The sequence below is a fragment of the Drosophila erecta genome, unplaced genomic scaffold (assembly GCF_003286155.1).
Source record: "Drosophila erecta strain 14021-0224.00,06,07 unplaced genomic scaffold, DereRS2 tig00000000-arrow-pilon, whole genome shotgun sequence".
NCBI lineage: Eukaryota > Metazoa > Arthropoda > Insecta > Diptera > Drosophilidae > Drosophila > Drosophila erecta.
This window is the reverse complement of record NW_020825194.1, coordinates 16,917,597-16,935,146: the sequence shown is the minus strand read 5'-3', so window position 1 is coordinate 16,935,146 and position 17,550 is coordinate 16,917,597. Positions and strand designations below refer to the sequence as shown.

General features: G+C 48.1%; 2 protein-coding genes across 3 annotated transcripts in view; one reads left to right on the top strand and one right to left on the bottom strand.

Moving 5' to 3' along the window:
- LOC6553315 (RNA polymerase II degradation factor 1) overlaps positions 1 to 13,780 on the top strand; it is a 34,868-nt gene extending 21,088 nt beyond the window's left edge. For both annotated transcript variants that reach the window (XM_001980123.3, XM_015154357.2), the window contains exon 2: positions 10,325 to 13,780. In XM_001980123.3, coding sequence (XP_001980159.1) covers positions 10,325 to 13,042 — 2,718 coding nt within the window. In that variant the 3' untranslated portion in view covers positions 13,043 to 13,780. The remainder of the gene's footprint in view (positions 1 to 10,324) is intronic.
- A 955-nt stretch (positions 13,781 to 14,735) lies between these two features.
- On the bottom strand, positions 14,736 to 17,535 carry LOC6553316 (ATPase family AAA domain-containing protein 3A homolog). Its single transcript, XM_001980124.3, has 5 exons — positions 17,131 to 17,535; positions 16,542 to 17,016; positions 15,657 to 16,481; positions 15,388 to 15,586; positions 14,736 to 15,318 (listed from the first exon to the last, which is right to left on the bottom strand). The coding sequence occupies exons 1-5, from the start codon at positions 17,351 to 17,353 to the stop codon at positions 15,226 to 15,228; spliced, it is 1,815 nt and encodes a 604-aa protein (XP_001980160.1). The 5' UTR covers positions 17,354 to 17,535; the 3' UTR covers positions 14,736 to 15,225.
- Positions 17,536 to 17,550: the final 15 nt, after the last annotated feature.

The following is a 17,550-nucleotide window of genomic DNA, read 5'->3' as shown; positions in this document are numbered from 1 at the left end:
CTTTATCATTGCACACTTTTAATAACTATATGTAGTAGACCAATACCAATTAATATTCCAGTTGCTGTATTAACCCATAAAACCGAGCCCCTTGTTAATGACTCTCAATTGGCCCGAGGGTTAAGTTCAGATCCCTAGATAAGAGCTATCAAAGGCAGTGGGTTCAACAAACTTCAAGTTAGCTAGTTAAGGGATTTGAAGGCGGATTACTAGCGATTCCAGAACTTGTGCTTATCAATAATGACATGCAAGCTGTGCCGTTGTTAACAGCTGTTTTTAACCACAACAGAGAGCGCGGCAAGTTGGCCGTAAAACAATCGCTATGCCTCTTTAGGTCCCCTGTTGACCGATTGAAAGATTTGCTCGCACAGAGCGTATATGGCAACGCGGACTTGACTTGGCTCGGTTCGGCTTGGCTTAATGTATGCCCACACATCCACGGGCAACATATAAAGACAGCTGGCAGCGGCGAGTTGTGGCACGAAATCTTATCAATGAATGCGCATCACTTGCACTTGTTTGTACCACCTGAGGGGGAGATGATGTGGCTATATGGCTATGGGTTCGGGGAATTACCGGCTGGCGACGACATAAATGGCTCGACTATGACGACGACGACCGAGTGATGGTGACGTGACTCTCAGGCGGTCCCGGGCGCGAGCAACAACAACAGAAGCCACTACACGTGCAATGTCCAACTACCAATGCACTTGCACACGCACACCATTAGCATTATTAAATCGCAAGCCGCAAATTTGCGGTTGCGTCACCTACTTAACACGCGGACCATAGACCATGGGCGATGGCCAGTTGGGCAACTGAGAATGACCGCAGAGACGGAGGCTGGGGTGGAGAGCGAGACAGGAGCAGCATTCACGGGTTTGCTTAAGGATAACAGCACTACGAGAGCGGCAGCGAAAATTTCCATTAAGCCAAATTAAAGTTATCGTACGCAGAGCAGCGACAGAGCAAGGCTAACTGGCCCTCCCATTTCACCACTACATGGTCCACCCACTGAAGCACACTGGCAAAAAAAATTGCACCCTACTGGAACTATGACACTAATTACAAAAACAGCTCTTTGTTAATCCATTCGATTGTGGATTTTAGGATAATAAATACAATACTTTTAAATGAAAGGCATCTCAACAAATCTTACGCAATTGGAGCGTTTTAAGGCATACTTTAAAATACAAGTCTTTGTACGCATATGAAAAATCCCACTGTGATTTAATTTTCCACCGTGTACGGTTGTTCGTTCTGCCTCCTCCACATGTCCTCGCTTCCATTTTCATTTCTCTCGCTGCTCTCACTGACAACCGCCCCACCACCCACGCAACAACAACAGCAATGGAATACGGCAAAAAAGGGGAAGGCAGTGGAGTGGTTTGAAACATTCCATCTCTCTTTCTCTCTTCCGCACTCCCTTTCTCTTTTGCTCAGCCCACGTAGTGGTGTACGTGCAATTGGAAAAGTGGTTTTCATACTAGTGGATGGCCCAAAACCACCACCACCAGCGCCGACAGCAGAGCAGCAGCACCACCACCACCATCAATCCAGCCAAAACCCAACGTATTTCTCGTCCTGTTTGGTAGGCTTCATTATGCCAGAACTTGGGGGTTAATGGGAGGTACAGTGGGTGGCATAGCATTTCACCCAATTTCATTATATTTGCCAACGTTTTTAGCTTTTATACGTCACACGGCATATCTCACCACACCCAGCACAAGGAGTATTCAGAGTGGGTGGTTTGGGTTGATTTTATAAGGGGGATGTCGGGGTACGGCCGGTCGGGTCGTACGATAGAGAAAAGCCGGCTCGACTTTACTGCGCAGGGTCGCCAACTCGACTCGATGAGAGGGGTTGGGTGGGATGGGATGAGGCGAAGGATATGGGAGGGCTGATGGTGGATGGGTGGTTGGGCGGCTGGTATATGGATGTAGGTGGTTTTCGGCTGCCTGTGCTGCCAACCCATTATTATAAAGAATATAATATTATAATAATGTCAGGCATAAAGTGCCAGAGAGAGAGAGACGGAAAAGTAGAGAGGGTTTCTCAGGAAGAGGACGAATCACCCAACCCCTTGTGGGGGCTGATGGAGCTTACACACATACTAGCACATCGAAAGCCCGTGTATATGTGCAGAATAAGGTTATTTTATAAACAGTCCAGGGGGTTATAAGGGGGAACTGCCACCGGGGGAAGGTTGACTGTATGTGTGGGCGGCCGTATCGAAGCAGAGCCGGAATATACGAGTGCGGGAGTCCGGGAGTTGGCGTCATAGTCACGGATGGGCGCTCGTGGGCGGACATGGGTTAAAGCGGCAACGTAGCCCTTAAAGAGTGTTAACCATGGAACCGTTAAATAAAGGACGTACTGATTGGGTTCCGCGATAAATCCTAAACTTCAAGATCAACTGAGATAGGAAATGGAAAGCAGCTATGTGTGTGTACAATGGCCGAGATCGGAATATTCGACTATCACTAGGTCCATAAAAATAGAGTCTCAATTATTGATCCAATTCTGGAAATAAACCTGTTAAAAGTAGTTGAATTTCGCATATATAAAATATCTTGTTAGTTTATTTGTGAACGATCAGAATTGAATACACAAATCTCCAATAAACTACATAAGTTGTCTAGTAAAACTACTAAAACTATTTAATGTATAATATAATATACAATATGTAGTACTCTTAAAAGCTATGAACAATCCTCCAGATTTTCTATAAGGTCTTTATCATTCAGTGTGCTTCGACAGTATCTTCGCATTTTGATTGCTTCATGCCGTAGGAAAATGCCAGCGGGCAACCTTGGTTCGATCCGTTAGCTTTGTGGCGCTGCGCTGGCGAGTCCAAATCCGAAAACGATTCAAACTACGTGAATTTGCGCGCGCTACGCTGCGGCCGTTGTCCGAAATCCGACGAATACAATATCCAACATCCGTTATCCCACCACGCTAGCAACCTTCGCTAAAACGAGCGCGTCGTACTTACCACTTACCATACTACAACTGAAAGTGGGGGGTTTTTGGGGTGGGATTCTTCGTCCCCTTTGAGATTTTTGCCATTCTAAGCGAAACGCACTAGAAAACGGTCGCTGTAAGCCTCTGCCTATTCGTCTTCTTCTTTCCCGTTCTACTCTTCTTTCTTTGGCACATCGAGTGTTTTCGAAACGCAAAAAGAAACAAAAATATTTTCAACGAAAATCGGAACGCAACACTGCCAACTCAGTCGACGACGAGTCGTCGCTGTTGTTGTCGTTGTTGTTGCCGCCATCATTTATTTTTTCGTCGTTTCTTTTTTTTCCTGCTACGTACTACAAAATTAAACTCGAAACGAACCAGCGAACGAACGAACGAACGTTCGCTTGGCTCCGTGCTTTTGGAACGGCAAAAGTTGCGATATTACGTCCCTCGCTATCAACAGCACAGCGATGGCAGCTCTTACCCTGTACAGTGTACATGCATATACACGAACAAGCGATTTTAATACATGAAATTTTACTGTGCAGTATACACACAAACACACATCCAAACACATGCCTACATACACATACAGCACACTGGTTCCATCATCATTATTTACCAGCATTCGCTTTGTTGTTTTACCCTCGCTCGCTCTCTTCTCTTGCCTGCCTTCTCTCTCGTGTCATCTCCCTTTCCCCTTCGCGTTGCAGCGGCCCACACTTTATTTTTAACTGTGCGACTGTACTTCGTGTGTCGGTCGTTCGGCTCGTTCGCTTGTACATGTTTATACATATATACGAACGGAGCGTGTGTATGTATGCGGTGAGTCGAGTCAGCAACATTGGATGTAGCTGTGGATGTACGTATGTATGCATGGGATGTGGAGTGGAGTCTTTGTTGGTTGGGGCTGTATGTACAAACATACATTCGTACATATATACCCACAGTTTTTTCCATGGTATTTTTTTGTTTTTGTAATTTTGTGTTTACCAAGCGGCTTGGTGAATGTACGTACGTACGCCTTGATAGCTGTTGTTGCCTCGTACACTGCGCGACGTGCAATTTGCGCAGTGTGCTGTCGCTCCGACAATTGTTAACGGCAATTGTTGTTGCTCGTCGGCTGTAGCCCTGGTTCCGATTCGGAGCGATTAGCGCACTTGACGCAATGCCCTGGCTCAACTCAACTCTCTTTTGCTCTGCTCGCTCTACTCGTTCTCTTGTCTTATCAGCTGGTCTGCGTGATAAGACCGCAAGGCAGAAATTTTTGCATGCAGATCGATGATCATCGGCTATCTGCCCAAGTGGAGAAGCTATTGTGTTCGGGAGACCATCAGCTGGGGATCTCCATTCTACTATCACCGCTATTGAAGGTCCAGAAATATTAATTAATATCTATAAGGCATTTGATTTTTGAGATCTCTAGACGTCGTTGCGATGTATTTGAACAAAGTTAGTTGATTTTAGAGACAATATTCAAATGGATTCGATAACAAAAAATGGTTCATATACTCATATACGAAGAGTATATTTACGATCATATTACGATATAACAATAATTTTATAAAGTTCGGTGCAGAATTTGTATGATCGTGCTTTATTATCATCTGCAAATGCTATAATTCGTGTTTAATATAAGATTAGAGTTTAAAACTAATAATGTCGATATTCCTATCAATTCCCATAGAAGGAAGTTGCCACCATCATACAGGTATTGCTCAGACTATTTCTTATTAGCTAGGCAATCAATCGACCAACAGGTTGATTTCCTGGCAATTTCATTCCCATTTCGAGTCGACCCGCTACTTGGCAAAGGTTCAATCACAGTCGAATTCGTCCTTAAAGTCTCGACAGTCGGAATGACATATTGATGGATCGTTTGGGTTGGTCAGGTAGAAAGTGAGTGCTGCAATCCTAGAAAACCGAAATTGAGCCCGAACCCACTGGCGTGTCTAATGCGCTGCATCCTTTTCGGGGATTATGGTTCTCGACCTTAGGTAAAAATGCTCGCCCGACCCTTGGGCGGGTTACAATGGAATGGGATGATATGGGTTGGTTGGATGGTTGGTATTGGGATTTGTGAGGGTCTCGACTCACGTTTCACGAAATGCCGAACTCCGGCATCGTACACATCGCAGAAACAGCTGAGTTGCCGTGATGGAAAGCAGGCGAGGCTGGGAGGTATGGTTCATTGACCAAAAGTTACCATTCTTAACACCCCACGTCCCCCACTTGGCCTCCTCTCGTATGGGTAATGTATGTTGTCAGCTGTTCCACCATTTCGCCAAATCACATACACACTCACGTACGCAAAGTGGGAAGAGCAAGAGATGCCTTGCAAATTTTCAATGTCACCAATTGCGATGCCAACTTCGCTGCCGACGTCGCTGCTTATAAATCTTCGACATGAAGCGCGCAACAAAAAGCCGCAAAAAAAGGAAGGCAGAAACAGCAAGCGGCGTGCATTGAAAATTGCTCTAATTCGCCAAAAACAGCTGATTTGGTCGACGACGCCGCCGTCGCGGTGGCTTCCTGTCTCCGTCGCGACCGCTGCCTCCGCCTCTGCCGCCAATCGACGTCCCCACATCGACACGGGGACTCGCACTCGAAACTCGGTATCTGAATCGGAATCGGAATCGGGGGTTTTTTGTCTGTCAGTCGTGCGGCGAACTCCGTGGTGCGGCAACATGAAATGGTCGACGCAAAATATGCGCACGTCAAAAAAGTCTGCCACACACAACGCAACCCACAAAACTCCGCCCAACCCAAAAAGCATAGTCCATCCATAGCTCTAGCGCAGCCTTGATTCATGTTTGGGTAAACAGTCTATTGAGTGGACAAGTCATTTTACAAATAACCATCGACACAGTTGAATTGTAGTTCAAAATATTTGTTAAACCAGATGAATTAAGAATGATTACCATCTTTATTTCTTTTACCATCGATAAAATTTTTGCTTGGGGGTTGTAGTAAAAATATGAAAAGCTTTTACTAGATTTCTTGAATTCTTATGCACTTTAATTGCATCGTTGGTATAAGTTTTAACATAACAAATGATAAACCTCCGAGAGTGGAAGTTCAACGTCAGTGGGAAAGCCTGGCTCGGAAATCTTTCCGTTCCCACATCGTCATGTGCCGCTATAAGCAAATACTATAGCTCGCCCGCTCTGTTATTGTTGTGGGTGTTTGCATTCAAAGTTTTCACCATGAGGGAGGGAAAAAATAACTAAGCCAGCATGGGAAACTCCGAGCCACCAGCCGCATCTCGAGCTTCCCATCCACATCCACTTCCAGATCCACATCCAGATCCACATCCACCAATATAAGAAACTAAGAGAGCTGTGCTCGAGAAAGGAGAGTGGGAGACCGGGTGGTGCTGGTGCGTCTTCGCCCCTGCCTTCAATTCAATTCATTTTTATTATGATGAGCTGAAGACCGCTCGCTCGGGCGCTTCGTCTTCGTCTTCTTCTTATTCAACTCCGTTGAACCCCAGCTCGCTGGTAATTTTTTTTATTATGCCCCATCGTCGTTGTCTTCGGGCCGCGCGCGCTCTTTTTTATGTTTCCAAAGTTTCTTCTTCCTCTTTGGCTCGTACACTTAAATTGCTTTGGCGGAGATCGCGGCTTAAACCCAAACCCAGCTCGAAAGCCGAAACTCGGCTTTTTTACTTCTACTTGTTATTTTTTTCTTGTTGTTTCTCTTGACGTTGTTTTTTATGTGCGGCTCTCGGCTCGACGCGACTCGATTCGCAGCTATCGCACGTTGTGCTGTGCGCCCCAGCCGAAGAATTCAAAGTGGGGCCCCAGACCAGAGCACCAGACCCGCTCCGACCGGAGTGGATCGGGCCAGAGCTACAGTCGTAGCCAGACCCAGACCCACAGCCAAAGCCGAAGCCCACAGCCCAGAGTTAAAGCCAGCCGGAGTTTCAGAGCCCAGGCGCTGGAGGTAGCAACAACGACAACGACAACGGCGACCGACTTAAATGCTTGGAAGTCGACTCTCGAACGGGCACAATGGGATGGAATGTTATTTGGAAAATTATTTGGGTCTTAATAGAAGTGCAATATAAATTTTCTCTACTATAAGTTATCAAAAAGTTTTATAATATTATTTTATTAAATTTCCACATACGTCTGAGCTATGACAGCTTTTTAAAATACTCAGCTCTATGCCAAATCTTTATAATTATTGTTGTTAGATCATTCTGCTATAAAACTTATAGTTTCTTCTTGATAAAGACCTTAATGGAAACAGAGAAGATCTCATCTGATCTAATAAACTAAAATATATTATATTTCCTTGGTAGTTACTCGTATGTAACTGTGGGCTAACAGCATGGAAAACACTTTTAGGTCAGTTTTAGCCCACTGTCTCCTGGCTGGCTCTTAGCTCTTGGCTTTGCCTTTTGGCCAAACATTTCGTTTCGTGTTGCTTTTGCGTTTGCTGTTGCTGCTGACGATGACTGGCTCCGGCTCTCAGGTTGGGTTGGTTTCTGTTCGCTGGCTGCTTGTTTGGCTCATAACCTGAAACTTGAATATGTTGGAATTTGAAGGTAGCGACGATGTTGTTGTTGTTGCTGCAGCAGCAACAGCAGCAACAACTGCAGCGACGCTGCGTGCGAGCTTTAGACTCGGGCCGTCAATTTGGAGCCAGTCGAAGTCGGAGCCGGAGACGGAGACCCATGCCCCTCGCTCCGCAAATCTCCTCCTGCTTTTTCAGTCAGTTTTCAGTTTGCAGTCCGCTGCCAGTGCCAGCTGAAACGAGTTGCTGGCGAAGCGTAAAATGCTGCTGCTGCTGCTGTTGTTATTGCTGCGCAAGTGTTGCTGTAGATGTTGCTGGTGGGTAAAAAGCAACGAACGCTTGACGGGGACTGGCTTTTGTATTGCTGCTGCAGTGCTTGGTTGCTGTTGCTGTTGCCGCTTGAAACTGCCTGAGTGATGTTGGTGTGGCAATAAAATTCAACTTCCAGCAACATTGCCAGCGAACGCAGCTCGAAAATCATCATCATCAGCCAGCCAGACAGTCAGCCCGTCAGCCAGGGAGCCAGTCCCAAGATGATGGCCAGCATTGTATAAATTTTGTTTTCTGCTGCGGCTTATAATGATGGCCAGCATTTCTCCATTCGAACGAAAATTAGCGTAGAAAGTTTTCTTTTTCTTTTTAATTTTTGTGTGTGCGCTGTTGTTGATGTTGATGCTCGCTTTGGTTTTCCCGTTGCGAAGCTCAGCTGATGCGATTTGATTTGATTGGGGGGGTGAGCTTTTAGCTGATTGGTTTTTGGCGCAGCTTTTAAGCGCACACGACGTATGCGCAACGAGCTTCGGCTGCATTACACATACGACCAGTTGTCACCAGAACAATGAGCAATGAGTGAGCGCCGCCTCGCCTTTAAAACGACGACAGCGAAGATTAAGAATGAGTCAGCCGAGCCGGAATGGCAATGCGTACGGAGCAAAACCAATAATTCCAAGAAGGGAACTTCTCGCTGCCGCCAAAGAAGACGTTGTATGGTTCTTGGTTTGGTTGGTTCGTTCCCAAAAGGGCGAACCATCCGGAGTCCGGACGGCCAGCATGTCTAGACTCGCTCCAGCCCCTATACCAAAAATAACACCGAAAATACAGCTGCAGACGAGAACGAGAACGCAACGACGACGAGGGATGAAATGCGATGATGAGACATGCGGCAGTGGCAAGGCAAAACCCAGAGGCAGACAGGCAAACAAGGGCAACCGGGGCAGAGGCAAGGGCAGGGGAAAGGGAAAATGGGCATGGGCAGGGTCGGGGGTAGAAAAATGCGAAACACATGCGACTCAGCGACCGACGTCGACCGACCTCGATGACGATAACACACAGCGCACACAGCACAGCGGACTGAAAACGAAGCGAAAACTCACCCTCTAAATCGGGTTCTCGTATTATATTCCCCCAGTGCTGAAGGGAACTGCAGCAGCAGCAACATCATAAGCAACATCAGCGGCACGGTGGCAGCAACAGCACTGGCAAATATGCGAGCATATGGCAACCCTTATGGATATATGGATATGACAAAGGCCGTTCCTCGGCCGTCGTTCTACGCACAGATGTTCAAAACTCGATGGGGAAAGTCTCGATGAAGAAGGGCACGGAATTGGGCAGAGTGCCGGCAATTGAAGGGTGGCAACTCTTAAATACGGGCGATATGAGTTGAAAGTCCTCAGCTAGACTCCGCGATCGATAGATAGTCTTAAGCCGAGGGGTGGTGTCAGTTTTGGGGAGAAGGAAGCTTATTGAAGCTCAAAATTTGAGGTATAGATCATTTAATTTCAGTTGAATTATTATACATATTTATGAACCCAATACTAATCATTTGAAGGCACTCTGAAATGCACTAGGTGCTGTATCTAGATCTTTTTAATTGAGATCTCCAAATAACATATGAACAAACTTATAACTTTAAATAAAACAATATGTTTAATGCGTATATGTATACATATGTATGTAGCTTTCTCGGGAAAGTATTTTCCAGCAGTCTTTAGTTCCACTATTGATCAAAAATCTTGACTGGAGCAGAACTCGAAAACTTAAAAATAGTTTCAAAACAGAAAAAAGAAACGGAGAAACACAGAAAAGTGCCACAGCAAATGTGGCGGAAGTTGATGGGAAAGTGCCAGGAAAAGAAGAGCATTCAGAATGGGAAGACTACGGCAATCGTGGCATCCCACACGATTCTCGAGGTTCCGCCCTCTCTGTTCGTCTCTGTGCGTTTTATTTTAAGAAGATTTCGAGCAGCGTCGATGAGCAATGCCGTCAGTCGAAAGGGGGAGGTGTGGGACTGGGGCTGGGGCTGGGGTGGTGGAGAGGAGGTGGCTGTGGTGAGGCGCAGGGTGGCTGACTGACGGAAAGACAGCCTCGACTGGCTTGCCTGGCTTGGCTGTTGGCGTTGTTGCCGCCTGGCATTTTCCATTCCATTCCATTTTCATGGCTCGAGTGGGTGGAAGGAACTGGGGTGGTACGGTGGCTGGTTGAGTGGGCGAAAGGGGGAGTTCAAGTCCCTGCCTGACTTCCATTTTCTTGATAAGTTTTTAGCTGGCTGTGTGTCCTTTGTTGGCTCGTGCGAACCGTGAGGAAATTTATGATGCACAGAGGGAAAATACCGAACCGAAAACTTATAAATAACGAAATTTATTTGAGAACGATTGTAGCTTAAAGATTAGAGGTATCTTTGTCGTACTTTAGAAATATTTAATTGTAATTTTCCTGTTCACCACAATTATTTCTGTAAGTTCACCTGCCTTTCTGCTGTGTGTCAATCTCCTTCGTAACGTGCTTCTTATTTTCGCGGCCAATCACTAAATTTATGTTATTTTCCCTCTTATTGCAGGTGAATTCCGCGATGGGTCTTCAAGCAACAGCCGCCACCAAGCGGAAGCATGAGCTGACCTTCGACAGCAAGGATGCCAACACCACCTACACGGGCAACTGTGCCCCGCCTCCCGTCAAGGCCAACAAGTGGGCCATCAACAACAACAACTACCTGGAGTCGCTCGAGGAGCAGCAACAGCAGCAGCAACCGCCATCGGAGCCAGCTGTTGAGTCCAACAACAACCACATTGGTTTAGAAGCAACCATGGATGCGTTAAAGCCAACGGAGCCAAGTATTAGCAATGGTCATGAAGTTACTACCGCCGTCGCAGCCCTAAAAAGCCAAGCGGAGGTGCCACTCCCGCCGACAGCGAGTGCGGCGATCCCGGAGGACAGTATCGCTAGGCTAGAGGTGGTCACCTCAGCCGTTCCTTGTCAGCCATGGACGAACAATGCGCCCACGACTCCTTCGGCGGTGGCAGGACCTGCTGGATCCACCGAACCAGTGGACTGCATCTCTAAGCTGCAGGCTGTCGCGGTGCCCAGTGATCCTTGGGGCAGCATTGCCACCCGCTCCACGCTGGCCACTACTCTGCTCAGCGCCGATGAGCTGGACGACGATGATGATGATTTTGAGGACGATTACGAGGAGGAGGAGAGCATCATACCCACCTACTGTCCCATGCGCTATCATCCCTTTGTACCGCATCCACACCCTCATCCGCACCAGGTGCCGTCCCATCCCCACCAGCAGCAGCCGCAGCAGCTCTCCCAACAACAACCACATCCTCAGCAGCAGCAACTCGCTCAGCAACAGCAACAACATCCACAGCAGCAGAGAAGCTATGCCCCCGGTTATGGGAGCAGGCAACCCAACTACTATTCGGAGCCTTTCCCGCAGCAGAATTGCTCGCGGACCGGAGGACCGCAGCACATGACGCAATCACCGCCGACACCGCAGCAGGCGCGTGGTTTTGCTCCACCCCAGTGGGCGACGGCGGGTAGCAGTCCAGTCAATGCCTCAGCGGGAGCCCAACAGTTCTACGAGGCGACCAACGGTGGAACCTATGCCCCACCAGCGGCGCCCCAGCAAACGATTCGTTGCGCAGAGAACGGCAAATCCTATCTTGACCTGGGATGCAGCAGTGCCGCATCCGGCAACGCTGGAGGATCGCCTATTAGTCCGCCGCCCTCATCGGCGCCCGTTGTTCCGTTCGCCGCCTTACCGCTTCATGGCTTGCCGCTCAAGCGGTGCTGTGATGGACGACCCGGTGGCTGGTGCAGTGCCAATAGGAGTTGCTATAAGGACACGCGCCTGAAGATACGCAATCTGTCCATGTTCAAACTCTCCCGTTTCCGGCAGGTTTCCGAGCAGTCGCTGTACCGCTCGGTGCTCATTTGCAACACGCTGAAACGCATTGATCGGGAGATCGAAGCAGAGGCCAAGGAGCTGCACCAGGCGGCGCAACAGCACCACCAACAGGCGGCTGCAGCGGCAGCCGCAGCAGCAGCAGCGGCGGCACAAGCGGCTCAGTATCACCCAGCCTACCAGCAGCAACAGCAATCCCCGCCAGCTCCACTGCATCCGCATCCGCAGCAGCAGATGGATTATGCGCCCGTGTTGAACTGTGCCCGTTTGGCCAACATGGATCACTACCAGCAACTTAGTTTCCAGCCCCAGCACCAGCAACAACAGCAGCCTTCGCAACCACATGGCTACCACGAGCGTCTGGAGAGCCAGCCCGCCTACAGGGGCGTGCCAGCGGGTGCGGGCAACTTCACCACGCAGCCGAGCAACTGTGATACATCCGCGGGAGCAAGTAGCAGCAATACCAGCGGTAACAGCAACAACTCCTCAGTGACAGCGGCAAGCAGCAACAGTAGTTTGCACCCTTACGATCACTACCCCTTTCGGGAGTCGCAATCTGGTCGAGCCACGCCCTTCCCGGCCTGCCCCACCACCACTGCAGCAGCGGCAGCAGCTTCGGGAGCAGCAGCAGCGGCTAGTGGAGGAGCAACAACAACCCTGAGCAGCAACATCAGCAGTTCACCCGCATCAAGCAGCACTAGCAGCAACACCACTTCCTCAACGGTGATGAGCAGCAGTAGTGGGAATACTGCGAACAGCAATGGCACCACGCCAGTTGCACCTACCGCAACCAGCAACAACTGCGATACTAGCGATTCGGGTTATGCGGACGACGACTCTACGCGATCCATTAACTGGAGTTCGGTGCTCAGCCTGAGTTCGCAATCGGCGCTGGATCCGCTGAACAACAACGATTTGTTTAGTATACTTCCGTCGACGGCCACACCCACAGCAGTGCCAGTTTCAGTGCCAGCCAGCAGTTCCAGTTCCTCCTCGGGGTCCACGTTGGCATTCAGCGGGAGCTTCACCACCGTGCAGGCGAGCGGCGGCAGTAGCAGTTCCTGCGGAAGCAGCTCCACCACCGCCACATTCACCACCCTGTCCACCATTTCCTCGGCCACCCACTCGCTAACCTCGTCCTATGTAAGCAGCATTAGCTCCAATGTGTCGGCGGGCGCCAATACCTGGGAGTACGGATTCCTGGACATGGAGTTCGGACTGGGGTCGGAGTTCACGGAGCTGGTGCCGAGCTGTAAGCTCAGCTCCGAGGATCTATTCAAGAGCGGTCTGGGCGGTCAGGTTGTGACCGCCTCCCGCCTGCACGACAACGAACTGGAGCAGCCGGCCCACATCATGGTCGGCAGTTAGTATCAGTTGTAGACGATGACGGCGATGGATCCCCAGCGGAGGGCGGCGTGCTGGTCGCGACGCCTGCTGGCGCCTACTAGCAATTCCAAGCAGTATTGAATGGACGAAATGGAGGATGCGGAGAGGGGGATCTTAACTGCTAATTGTGCTCAGGTTGTGAACGTGCATGAGAATATATATAGGAGTATACACATACATATATTCGTAATTCTTGGTCCTAATTACCCCTCTCCCTTCCTTCACACAAGCAATCGGGGACACAAATTAATTGCAATCTTTAATGAAATTCTTAAGAGAGATCGAAGAAATGGCAAAACAATGAATATGACAAATGAGCAAGCAAAACTATTAGCAAATTTTTCTAAGTGTAAATATTGTTAGTCTTAAGGCAGAACAGCGAACTCCTAGCCAAGTAAGTTTGAAACGGAAGCAAAACAAAATTCTATATTAGCGTAACTTTAGCATTGTTAGTTGCAATTGTTGCAGTTTTTCGATTCAACACCACACAAGAACAACAGCATCAAATCGAACCACAAAAGGCCGTTGGAGATTTTTCAAACCCAAATCAATTAACAAAATTTACGTTTTGGCCCAAAGACGATGCAGCATTTGGCGTACAAGGCGAAATTGATGAAAAATAGAAAAACGTTTACTATATTACTAGCCATAAGTATTATTATTTATATACAAAACCGCAGAAAACAACAAACAAAAGAACAACTTAAAACAAAGTTTTATAAAAGAAAAAAACAAACGAAAAAAAAACACAAAAGAACAAAAAAATTAAAAACGCAAGCAAATATAAAGAATTTGTTAAAAAAATTAAAATATATTTTAATATGTTTTTGGCGTGGGTGGGCCAACTTTTTTTGCAGAGAAATATATCCAGTGAGGCTGAAACTGAATGATTTTTTCGCGGACATCTAAAATTAAATATTTCGTCGCGCTTGTCCCAAATTCAAATTTCGCGCGCCAAATCCAAAGCAAGCAAAAACAGTGCTGCCGCCCCATCAAAATGTTTCCCAAACTGTACTTCTTGAGGTTCGGGTCCCTGCTGCACAAAGCAGTTTACACTGCTTGTGTGGTGGAAGCACCCGATAAGCTTGGGTATAAAGGGTTACACTTTTTGCTTTTTTGAAATATCCTTTTTTATATCGATAAGATTACAATCGAATAATCATATTTAAAAATTGGGACAGGAACTTCGGATATATACATATGTATGATTAATGGATTTGTAAAAAACTTTTTTAGTGAAAAAGGAGATTGGGGTTGTTAAAGTAGCATTCGCCTTTGAATATATAAAATACATATGTATACATGGTTTTAGAAAGTTGATTTTTGTATTAGTTTTACTGCACATGGACTTTGCGACACCTATGGAAGAGAATTTGCAGTAAGCTAACAATGCCAAACATAAAGTCCCTCAGATGTCGCTTCATTTAGCATTGACAAATATAGTTGGCAACTACTACACCTACTCTCCGCTAGGTGGGGCAAACAAAAAATATCTTGTATTGTATTGTATTTCAATGAATTATTGAAATCATAAAATTTATATTAAAAAAAAAAAGAGCCAAGAATATAACTAGATGTTCCGAGATTGTTCTGGAGCATTGAAACTACTTTAGGAAGGTAATGATAATGGCAATTCTACCTCTAGCTAGGAAAGGCGAAATAAAAATGCAATCTCTAACAGGTAATTTATATATATTTACTTCATACTTCATACTCATACATAGGAAAACACTGCGGACAAGTCAAATTGGTGGAAGCGCCAGCGAGAAGTTTAATATAAATCTCTCACAGTGCTGGCGCGACCGAATTCAATTTACAGCCTACGTCCAAAGCTTTAACATACGAAATGCAACAACAGCAGTTAAAATATATACCTATTATTGTATAATCTATTGAGACAGTAAATGTAGGCTTATAATACAATTATCAGTGGGTCAAACTTAATTGCATCTATAGACGAACACTTGTTTCCGCCAACGATTATGTACAGGCTGTTAAATGCATACACGTAACCGATATGCACATTTTTGGTGTCTCGGCTGCTGAATGGTGTCCGTTAGTAAGATAAAGCCCTGTGCGTACCAACTTAAAGTTAAATGATTAGAAAACTAAACAAGTTTTGAATGCAGGTTGCATCTACTCGATGTTAGCTCCTTCTCCGCGCTTCACAGTTTGTTGGCAGTAAGGGTAAGGGGTGGAGCAGGTGCGCCTGTGATTGATTTGTGATCGGCACGCTCCTGATCCGATAGCCAGGCCATCTGCAAAAGATACATGGTTGAAGGTTACCAGTTGAAGGCGCATGAGTCAATACACATTTTTAAACCCACCTTCTGTTTGTGCTGCTGAGCAGCGGAGTAGCACCTGTCCAGGACCATCTTCTCGGTGAGCAGACCATCCTCGGAGGCATAGACTGCCGCCTGCCAGGACACACCCAGCTTGGAGATTTCTCGACCCGACATGCCCTCGCACAGAGCGGCCATCTTCGAACACGTCTTGCCATAATCAAAGGTGTCCAGCTTGAACCGCCTAGATTATAAGAGAATTTAAGTAAATTATTACTACATGTTCCAACTGCAAGGACTCTGGAAATACTTACTTGGCACCCGCAGCGGCAGGCTGCAGTACATATTTGTCGAAGTACAGGCGCAAGAGGCGTTCCCGTTCCTCCAGGCCAGGTAACGTGAACTCGACCATCTCGTCCAGACGATCGTTGATAGCGTAATCAAACTGCTCGGGCGTGTTGGAAGCCAGCACAAGCATGAACTTGGGATTCTGCTCGGAGGTGCGGTACAGGAAGGCGTTCAGGGCGGCACGCAAATCCTCTGAGATCTTCTCTGAGGAGCGCTTGCGTAAGAACGCATCCGCTTCGTCCACGAAGAGCAGCAGTCCGCGGCGAGAGGTGTGCGACCAGTCGAACACCTTATGTATGGCCGTTACGCCCTCCTTGCCCATTGGCGCCACATCGCCACCGGTCATGATGGCAAAGTCCATGCCAGAGTGCTCGGCCAGCTTCTTAGCGAACATGGTCTTGCCCGTTCCGGGTGGGCCGTGCATCAAAACGTTCCTGTACATGCCCCTGTTAATACGTGTGTTCTTCGTGGCGATCGCAATGTCACGTAGCCGCTCCTCCAGCTTTGGATTCAGAACAACGCCCTGCAGGGCATCAGTCGGCTTGGCGCGCAGCCTCTTCAGGTAGTGAAGCGGGCTCTTAAGGGCATCCAGAAATGCAAAGCGCGACGTCTCGCCAACCAACGTAGGCTTGCCAATGCGCGCCTCCACATATCGAGAGACCACTCCGGTGGCGCCCTTGGCCGTGTACACGCCCAGGGCCAACAACGAAAGTCCTCCGGCGGCGGTCAGCACCTTGTCCCAGTCGGTAAGCATAGCTTCAGCCCCGGCACCGATGACAGTACCAGCGGTTCTGTCAATTAGTTATGGGAAATCAGTTACATCATCTTGCTTAGCTTGGGGAATCACTCACTTGATGCCCTCCAATACGGTAGTTCGATGCTCCTGCGCCTTAAGACGGATCTTCTCCAAATTGATATCCCGGTTCTCGCGATCCACACGAGCCTTGGCCCGCAGCTCGTGTTCCAGAAGCTTGAGACGGTTCTTCTCCTTCATCTCGATCTCGTGCTCGATGGTTTGGCGCCGCATGGCCTCTTGGCGCTGGACACTCTCCTCCTGCTTGCGCAGGTTATCCTCCTGTACGCGCTGCTGCTGCTGCAGTTGATCCTCATACCGCTTGCGGGACAGCTGATCCTGGTACTGGGCACGCTGTTGCTGCTGCTTCGTCTCCTCGATGAGAGTCTTGCGGCGCTCCTCGTGATCGATGCGCTTCTGCTCGACCTTTGCCTGCTCGATATGGGCCTCGTACTCCTTGACCTTGGTGTTGTATTCCGTTTGTCGGGTGGCCTCCTGCATCTTGGACAGCTCGAGGGCCTCCCGGGCGTGTTCTGCACAAGATTAACATGGGTCATGGACATGGACATGGACTCTGACGCACACGCACACTGTGATAGCATGGCGTATGTCGGTTATGCAATTGGCTGATGAAATTTTCGGCTTACTTGAACGCTCCAGGGTTTTGGCAGCATCCGCCGCACGTTCCAGAGCCGACGAATCGAAGCGGTACGCCTCCATGGCCTTGCGCTCCGCCCGGCTCAGTTGCGCATCACCGGACTTTTCGCCGGCCGTCCTGCCCTCCGGATCGGCAGCTCCTCCTCCGTCCGAAAAGCCGGCGGACTGATCCGACTGCGGCTGCTGGCGGTTCCTGCCCAAAAGCCACGACATTGTCCTAATACGTTGGCGTGCGCTGCTCGCGGTTTTCACTCAGAATGTGGAAAAAAAAACAATCTAGAAAATATTACGAAATTTTGACAGCTTTCGCTTAACAACGTGATTCTAGGAGAGTGTGGCGTTGCCAGATGCGGTAAATTGGAGACGGACAAGTTCGTAACACGTATATATTCATCGATATATTTTTTAAA